General features: G+C 32.5%; 1 protein-coding gene across 1 annotated transcript; it reads left to right on the top strand.

Annotated features, from left to right (window-relative positions):
- The first annotated feature begins 2295 nt into the window (after positions 1-2295).
- LOC111914849 (ribulose bisphosphate carboxylase/oxygenase activase, chloroplastic) lies at positions 2296-5975 on the top strand. Its single transcript, XM_023910556.3, has 12 exons — positions 2296-2771; positions 3087-3172; positions 3300-3309; positions 3473-3535; positions 3648-3761; positions 3879-3940; positions 4045-4099; positions 4300-4501; positions 4580-4686; positions 4791-4846; positions 4963-5055; positions 5707-5975. The coding sequence occupies exons 1-12, from the start codon at positions 2408-2410 to the stop codon at positions 5812-5814; spliced, it is 1320 nt and encodes a 439-aa protein (XP_023766324.1). The 5' UTR covers positions 2296-2407; the 3' UTR covers positions 5815-5975.
- Positions 5976-9941: the final 3966 nt, after the last annotated feature.

Here is a 9941-nt window from a genome sequence, read left to right as displayed (position 1 = left end):
CCATCTCAATTGCACGAGGGGACTTGTAACCCCTCATGTGGTATGGTGTGATAGCTCATTAGCACTTAGTGTGGGTTTTTAGATTTGAATTCGTAGTTTTTAGCCATCATTGATGATATTTGGACTTTAATGTTGGTTTTGGGGTTTAAAAAGTAGAAGCATACTGCATTGCATTTTCTTTGAAGTTGTTGATTTGAGATTTTTAATGCTTTTAAACAGTTACTTAACTTTGGGCTAATATGAAACGGTTTTAGGTTAACATACATAATATATTGCAGAGTTTCTAAGTCCAGTTGTCGTGCCGCGTGTTCAATTATGTGTCACTTCGATTTTAAAACTCCAAAAGCACGTTCTACATCCTTAGGTGTTCATTCTTGTCTTCTCTTGAATAGTATATCTCTTGGGTCAACTAGGTTTCAGAATGCCTTCACGAAAGTCAAATACGCAGGATATATTTTATCCGTGAGGTAATACCCAAAATGTATTTGTTTCCATTCACTGTGAAAGGATCATCCAGTGTCTTTTCTGACAAAAGATCGTCGAATATTGTGATTGATACAAAACGTTGATGTCGTTGTTGGAACCCGCAACCGCGGAAAATGCATATCAAATCCATAAATATTGGGAAGCAACAACCTCTCATACCAATGAAGACGATCCATGATGACCACTTGCATACTTCCCTTTCCATGCTACTGGGCAATATTTCCATTTCCATTGTGTGCAATCAATTCTCCAAGCATCCTGGGAAACCCATGTCTTTTTTTCATGTGCTACATATAGTTCTTGCATATCTTGCAACAAAGGTTTCCACAAATATACATCTCTGACTGTTTCAACAACACTTTTTGACAATCTGTACATACTTTCCCTTGCAGTTCTTTCATAGATTTTCATATAATCGTCCATGGTATCGGGTGACTCCCCATAGCCATCAAACGAATGGCCGCAACACATTTCTGTAACGTTGTGAATCATTGTCTACCTCTAATATCATATCTCAATTAGAAAAATCTACACCTAAACATATATTAATTATGTAAAAATTTGTATTTATTTTGTATAAAGATAGTAAATTTGTATTAAAATTAAAGAAACGATACATGCTTTCCAAGGCGTTGGCGATCCATAGAAACACATTCCCACACAAATGAAATCTTCTTTTGAAATCCTTTGACCCATAGATACAATTATCTGCAAAGTAATCGTGATATAGATGTTTGTGTCATTCCTCATGATTTCTGTTTAACATCATACGTCTTGTTAGTAGAGGGACTACATCTACTCATAGTAGCCCGTTAGTGTGATATATTATATCATAGTGATGAATATATCGTCATTGTCATCGTCGGTCGAGTCGAATAGATCCATAATTTTTTTGAAGAGTAACTGAAATTGTGTAGATCGAATATAGTGAAAGAGAAGAATTGAGTGAATAAAATTAAGATATGTAGTATGTATTTATAGGTTTTTTTCCTTTTTAATTCATGTCGACTGCAAATGGTCAAATATCGTTAAAAAGCTAGCCAATCAAATGAGGCGTTTTACTCGTCTTCGTCACAACGAGAATTGTCATAACACCCCCTTAACGACAGGGGGTGTTGCTTTTGTTAAGACGATGTTAAGGGCGTGACACGTCGGCTATAACGTCTTCCTCCGACCCATACCGTATAGTCTAAAGTAAAGTGCGAGAAATAAATTATTTTACACAATGGCCATTAAGCAAAAATAAGTGATATTGCTTATTTCGTGTTAGAAGTTGGGTAGAAAATAGAATATGATCACATGATTCTTCAAGGATCGTGTAGTACGCTTTATGAATCGATATTTTTCTCATATGTCTGAGTTACGAGAAATTCTACCTAGAATAATCCTTAAAGGAACAATGTCATGTTCTAGACACAGAAGATCAGAAAAAAAAAAAAAAAAAAAAAAAAAACTAGAAAGAATTTGGTGTGTATGAATTTGGTATGTTTCAACAAGAAGAGAGAACCTTCTAATATCTCTCAAAATTCAAGTTGAATCTGGATAAGGAAAGCTATTAGTTGATAGCTACACAAAATTACATTTGAACCATCGCTGATTTGGTCGCACCGGGATCTTAAAAACAACCTATAATTTTTTTAAAAACATACATTTAAATAAATATGAAAGATAACCAAAAAAATTAACAGTGTTTCTTGCAATAAAAAATTAACAGTGTTACTCGAAATTCAACATACGGTTTTTTCATAAAAACTAGAAAGCTTCCTGTAATTTTTTCGATCTTAATTATTTTCTCAAGAGAACCAACACACAATGCATCGTTTATGTGGCGCCAAATGCTCTAAACTTATTTTCTATAACGATAACGTCAAGAACCCTACACTCACGACAAGAATGCACTGCTGGAGAGAAGTGTGAATCAATGGCGTTCCATTGCAACTTCAACAACACTGATCTCTCATCGTTTACCCTATCCAAATGCCTCAAATTCAATTGCAGAACCTCTTCCCTCTTTCCAAGAACTCTATCCATCCAAAGAGTGTCGCCGTTTGTTGTCCGTTCAATCGCTACTTCCAGTGATTCGAATGGAGATGGCGGAACGTCGGCGGAGAGTGAGGGTAAAAAGAAGAAATTGTCGGAGCAGTCGTCGTGGGAAGCGAAGGATTCGGAGGGCAATGATTACTTGTACAGGCTGGGTAAAGAGTCTGAGAATATGAATATAGCCATCGGTGCTAGGGCGGGTGTTATTGACGATCTCTTCACTGGAGATTTCCTCGGCAAGGACTGTACGTCGTTATTTTATTTTATGCGCTGCTTTTCTGTTTGGTGTTTGACTCTTTTACAGGAATTGGGTATCTGATTTATCGATTATCACATAGTCATAGAGTAGTGTGTTTCCACAAAAATTAGTGTCTGAGAAGATGAAATTGAGGTTGCATTATTGTATATACTGTGTTTGGAGATAATCACAGATCACTCCATGGTTTCGAATTGGAATTGGGGCAAATCATTATGCGGATTGTTTAATTTGCTCCACATTAACAGTCAACTCGGGATTGAATATCTAGAGTGCTGATTGATTTTATTTTATTGCACTGCAGCTGATATTGTGTTTGATTATCGTCAAAAAGTAACCAGGTCGTTTGAGTATCTGCAGGGTGATTATTACATCGCGCCGCTTTTCATGGTATGATTTGGTCATATTGATCTCCTAAAATAAACGACTCCAAAATGTTTCCGCTTTTGATTTTCATCATCAGATACTTGCAACATCACATGATGATTAACGTTCTTCCATCAATTTCATTTTACAGGACAAAATTGGTAAGTTGTGATGATCCATCCTATTAAAGACGCTGAACTTTTGTCTCCATAAACCGTAGTAACGTTTATTAATATTGGATGTATTGTCATCTTGTTATTATTACTTCTTTTATCATAAATTCTCGAGAGCTCAGAATCTCCTTTTGGAACTAAACTTGTGCAGCTGTCCACATTGTGAAGAACTATATTGCACATCTTCTCGATATCAAAGTTCCATTGATTCTAGGTAAATATCCTTAAACTTGTAACCTAAGAGGCAAGAGCAATATATTAGTATTAGATGACAGTGTGTCAGTGTTTGAAAACTTGATATGTGATTCTTTGCATCTGTTCAATAGGCATTTGGGGAGGAAAAGGGCAAGGAAAAACATTTCAAACTGAACTTATTTTCCAGGCCATGGGAATTTTACCTGTGATCATGTCTGCTGGAGAGTTGGAATCAGAGAGAGCTGGTAAGATGTTGCTTATACAAATTACAATTTCTCATACTATGTTTTTAGTTTTTTTAAAACCTTTTATTATTTATAAAACTTGTAAACTTCCATCCTATATTTGTCACTCTTTTACAGGAGAGCCAGGAAGACTGATACGTGATCGCTATCGTACTGCATCTCAAGTGGTTCAAAATCAGGTTAGAAGTTTCACCTCTTTCATTATCATATTTAATGTGTTAAGTCGAAAGTGTCATTTTTCAAAACTAATTGGTTGATTTTATCTTCTCATTGTTTAAAACAGGGGAAAATGAGCTGTTTAATGGTCAATGATATTGATGCGGGTCTTGGTAGATTTGGTGAGCTACAAATCTGATTGGATGAAAGAATGGTTCACTCTTGTACTTGCCCTTTGCTCAATTTCATAATTTAAAATATGTTCATGAAATAACCAACCAGCATTTGAGATCCTTAATTAATTATAATATTATAGTATACTAATGAAATAAATAAATAAATAAATAATACTCCATTATTTTATTTGTTAATTGTTATTCAGGAAACACTCAAATGACAGTGAACAACCAAATAGTTGTTGGCACACTGATGAATCTATCAGATAATCCAACAAGAGTTAGCATTGGACAAGATTGGAGGGAATCAGATATCACAAACAGAATTCCTATAATTGTTACAGGAAATGATTTTTCAACATTATATGCTCCTTTGGTTCGTGATGGGAGAATGGACAAGTTCTACTGGTGCACCTCAATTTTTTATATTTTTCATATAAATTAATTAATTATTCACGAGTTTAATTTCTTAAAATTGTGGAACAGGCAGCCTAACATCGACGATATCATAAATATTGTTAACAGAATGTATGAGAAAGATGGATTGTCAAAGAACGATGTTATAAGCATAGTGAAAACCTTTCCTAATCAAGGTATGCATTGCATATTATTTCACAATCTTTACCATATTTTATACAATGGTTTTATATCTTTAAAATCATGACATGTTGATGTATGTGTTTTTATTTACTTCTAGCCTTGGACTTCTATGGAGCACTTAGGTCGCGAACTTATGACAACTCGATCTTGAAGGTGGTTACTGTGTGTGCTTTGTCTGTTAAGTTGTTGTTTTTGCATTGAGTAAAAAAGAAGCACCATTTTGTAGCTTACAACTTAATCACAATAATTTTTTATTTTTTATTTTTTAGTGGGTTAACGAAATTGGTGGCCCTGAGAGTGTCGGAAGTATACTCCTCAAACGAAAAAAGAAGGAAAATCTCCCCGTGTTTGTGCCTCCAAAGGTATATTTAAAAAGGTTTATAATCTTGTTACTCGATTCCATTGGTTTCTTTCATGTTATATTTCCTAAAGAATATGATTTAATTATGCTGGTCTCCATACTAGATTTTAATAGAACGAATCCAATTCTTGAGGCCACTTTTTCTTAGACAAGACAAGACACTTGTACTGCTTTTGGGCTTTGGCATGTACTGGACTGAGACAAGATGTGGATGGGGGATTGTTACTTTTTGACTTAATATGGACATAATGACTTAATGGGTTAAGCCAAAAAAACGGACTTAATATATTAAGACACCAACCTTTTTTAACAAAATTAATGAATATTGTGAAAATTCTTTGATGGGATGGAAGGGTAAAATGACCATTTAGTCATATTCAGACGGTTTATTCGGTCTAGAAAAGAAAGCAACACTTTATCGGGACAAAGGAAGAAACAACTCTTAAGACTAAAGACTAATATTAATGAGACAAAAATTGCAATTTTTTGACTGATTCAAAAAAGATGGCATAAAGACGCAAATGTTGTTATCTTCATCATTGAAAATAGCATTCAAAGGTGCCTTCCATGCCACATTGTATTAGTTGTCTGATATGCTCCAAAGTTTGGATGTAAAGCGTGTAAAAGTAATACATTTGATTTGATTGATCAGCAAACGGTGGAAGGTCTACTTGAGTCGGGGTATTCGCTGATTAAAGAACAACAGCTGATAATGGAAAGTAAACTCTCAAAGGAGTACATGAAGAATATGGAAGACTAACAATAACTATAAGAAGCCATTTGATTGGCATTTGACATCCCTGGTTCTTCATTCTTAAACCATACGGAAAGCTCGTTGCTTTTGTATTTTTGATCAACGTATACTCTGAGTGTATAATAATATATATATTTTTTAATTTGAAAAATATAAACCTAATGACACATTGTTTGGGTTTAAAAGAAAAAAAAAAGCCATTTAAAATCAAGGTAAGATTTTAAAGAAAATCTGATGAATCTACAAAGGAAAAATATTAAAGAAACATGAGAATCACGGAACCTCGTAAAAGTTTCAACTAGACATATGAATGGGCATAGGACTAGGTATTAGGTAACCGTGACTTGTAGCCCACTACCACCTTCCATACTACCATACCACATTCACTTTCACGTAATTGCGAAACCACCTTCTAGTATGTTAGAGCTAAATAACATAGATTAAATGTGTCTAGAATGATTCATTTACAGATTTAATTAATCGACTATAATTTTAACTAAGATAAGTAAAAAGTGTAGCATAAAAACTGGAACAAATTTTGTAAGAGTAAATTACACGAATGGTCCCTATGGTTTGGGGTAATTTACATGTTTGGTCCCTAACTTATTTTTTTAACTCGAAAGGTCTCTATTGTTTGTTTTTGTAGTGCGTTTGTTTCATGTCTTACCTAAAAAGACTATTTTGTCTTTGATTTTTTAATTTATTTAAATAAACACACCTTCAACACTACTTTCACCTCACCTCACCTCACTCTACCTTATCCCATTTTATTTAAATAAAGTGTTGCTCGTTTGCTTTCAATCGATATGTGTTGAACTTTTATTTGAGACTTTGGTAATTATGATTGACAAAAAAGAAATTTTTTTGAATTAAATAAATTAAATAATCAATGGCAAAATAGTCTTTTTAGGTAAGACAGGGACCAAGTATGCAACAAAACAAACTATAGGGACTTTCCGAGTTAAAAAAATAAGTTAGGGACCAAACGTGTAAATTACCCCAAACAGTAAGAATTATTTATGTAATTTACTCGTTTTGTAATGGGTAAACCATAAGAGCTTAGCCAAAAACGTGAGAGAACTTAAGCAAATTGTATCCAAATAATTACAAACTCAAATTATTATAGTCTGATTTTGATTTCTATGATTTAGTTTTTTTTTTTTGGTTAAAAACAAATTAGATTTTGTTTACCTGCTACGTCTATGTAAAAAAAATATTCGTTTTTCTTTGTTGAAAAAATTAAACCGTAAAATTAGGTTTCTATAATTTAATATGGGAATAGAAATTTATAAAAACAAATGGACCATTTCTCGAGTTAACTGGTGCAAGGAGGTACCAATGAGGATGTTGTGAATTATCTGAGATCATTGCAAAGGAAAATTCCATTTAAAGATGCTCTATAAAAGATATTACATACTCTAACTACAAAATAACTTTCATATTTAATTTATTCTTGTAATCAATTAGTTTAATATTTTTTCTGTATTAGTTCTCAATCATATCATTTCCTTGTATTCCGTTATGTACAATGGCTATAAAAGCTAATGCAGACTCGATGTATAGATATATAAAAACAGTGCGTTGTACATAAACATCTATATAGCTAAAATCATTACAAATATATGTTTTTTTAAGTATAATAATTCTTATATTAAGTTGATATAATATAATTATTATTTTGAATTTTATATATATATATATATTAAACTTCATAATCTAAATCTTTTGAATGACCTCTACCCATAGGTTACTCATGAATAAAATTAAATATAATGTATGGTTTAATGTTATTTATAGTTGTTGTTATTGTTAATTAATTTTTTAAAATTTATTACCTAATGCTTTAATTTCTATTATTGTAATTATTTAAAACATCAAACATTTTTTTTTTTGGATTTTTAAGGTAACAATATATTCATTTATATAGAGTTATTTTTAATTATTGTTATTGTAAGTTATTTTAAGCTATTTATTTGAAAACTTTTAATGATTATAAAAACATCTTTAGAAAATATTTTAGTTAAATTGATATTGCAATTTATTTTTTGCATTTAGCACTATAATTTATCACTTTTAACTATTCACAAAATATTATTTGGGTTTTTTAAGTGGAATTGAAATTTATATTGAAGTTGACACTGTAATGTTATATTTAAATTAACAATTTAAGTATTTTGTCCAAACTGTTCAAAAGTTATAGCTTTAAAATGATAATGTTTTACATACAACAACATATTAAATATAACAAATTAAGTATAATATGTTAAAAGTTAAAGACTTAACCTTATAAGTAGAAGTAAAAATATTATTTTAATATTGAACTTTAGTTTATTTAAGATTACAGTTTAAGTTTGATACTTATTTAACCTTATTAAACAATTTATAATCATTATTAGAAAGACACTACAATTTATCACTTTTAACTATTTACAAAATATTCTTTGGGTTGTTTAAGTTGAACTAAAATTTATATAAGTTGATCCTGTAAGGTTATAGTTAAATAAACAATTTAAGTATTTTATACAAATTATTCAAAAGTTGTAGCTTTAAAATGATAATGGTTTACATACAACAACATATTAGACCTAATAAATTAACTATAATATGTTAAAAAGTTAAAAACATAACTTTATAAGTAAAAGAAAATATATTGTTTTAATATTGAAATTTAAAATATATTGTCATGGGAGTTTCAAATGAATGTGGTGAAATGAAAAATGAATGAGAGTTTCAAATGAATGTGGTGAAAGGAAAAATGTTTTCTTTATAAGTACATATATATATATATATATATATATATATATATATATATATATATATATATATATATATATATATATATATAATGATTCTTTTCAATAAGACAAAACTGCACAAATGGTCCCTATGGTTTGCTAAAAATTGTCATTTTGGTCCAAAAAGTGTTGGACTAGCACCACAGGTCCAAACTTTTCTTTTTGTTGCGAGTTTGGTCCAATTTACTTTAAAAAAATTTGTAATGACGATTTTATCATTCTTTTCTGTTTTTTTCTATTTTTTTATTTATTTAAATATTTTCATAATTAAAAGAAAATAAAATAGAAAATAACTCTCTCTGTCTCTCTCTCACTTTTCTTCTCCGATTGGATGCCAAAGAAACCTCCAGAGTGGTTGTTGATTTTGGCAAGGTCAAAAGGGAGCAATAAACCTTGCTTTCATCTTCTTCCTCTGTTGACTAGAGCTGCCAAACATACAGGGGTTGTCGAGAAAAGCAACCCAATAACCCCAAAACATTTTCTTCCCTTGGTCTCATTCTTCGATCGACAAAGATACCGACGAGGAAAAACCCCACCGACTGCCACTATTGTTATTTGCTCTCTTCCATAGGACCTCCGATTTTCCCCTCCTACAGTCGAAGAGCATCACCCAAACACCCCATCGTCACTGTTATACCAGATCTCCAACCATCTCTCTCGTGTAGACCTATAGCAAAGAATAAGAAGCGAGATCCAGTTAAGACAACCTCCCCCATCTCTTCTTTGCATTCGACCAACCCACGAGCCTCCCCACTTGCACCGATGTTTCATTGCTCGACCTCCCTTTCATCTCCAACTCGTCTATATCCCTTGTTTCTCACTTCTCTGGCAGAGAGAGCCACCACAATTGACTTGGCAGCTCCTCCGCCTCCCCCTGTCGCGACCCACCACCATCCAACATCCCAAATCCAAATCCACAATGGGTGTTATTCGTTCTTGATTTTGGATCTGAAATAAAACCCAAATCCAAAAGTTGAAGGTAGGTATGTTCTTAGTTCCAAATTTGAAACGAAGATGGAGAAGGGTAGATCTGAAACAAAATCCACACATAAAACCTTGCTTGAAACGAAAACCCACCATTGATTTTGGATCTGAAATAAATCACTACACTTGTTGCCTCCTATTTTTCTTTCCTATCGGTGAAGAGGTGGTGAGGTCATGTATGGTGGAGTTTATGGTGGTCGTGGTGGTGCTGTGATAGGCAAAGAGGTGGTGGATGTTCATGGTGGTCACCACAACAACACCACTAGTGTCAAAACCACAGGTGCTCCATTCTTTGTTTGTGAAACATGGACAAAAGGAAGAAAGGAGATGAATCAATAGAGAGGGATGTGTGTG

This window comes from Lactuca sativa, chromosome 5, assembly GCF_002870075.4.
Source record: "Lactuca sativa cultivar Salinas chromosome 5, Lsat_Salinas_v11, whole genome shotgun sequence".
Classification (NCBI taxonomy): Eukaryota; Viridiplantae; Streptophyta; class Magnoliopsida; order Asterales; family Asteraceae; genus Lactuca; species Lactuca sativa.
The sequence above is the reverse complement of the archived record's forward strand: the minus strand, read 5'-3'. Positions and strand labels throughout refer to the sequence as shown.

What these genes read in the sequence shown, in the direction of transcription:
- LOC111914849 (XM_023910556.3), top strand. Translation starts at nt 2,408, where the DNA reads ATGGCGTTCCATTGCAACTTCAACAACACTGATCTCTCATCGTTTACC. An exon ending in CTCAAGTGGTTCAAAATCAG is followed by an intron (nt 3,941 to 4,044) that starts GTTAGAAGTTTC and finishes TGTTTAAAACAG; the next exon opens with GGGAAAATGAGCTGTTTAAT. An exon ending in TGCGGGTCTTGGTAGATTTG is followed by an intron (nt 4,100 to 4,299) that starts GTGAGCTACAAA and finishes ATTGTTATTCAG; the next exon opens with GAAACACTCAAATGACAGTG.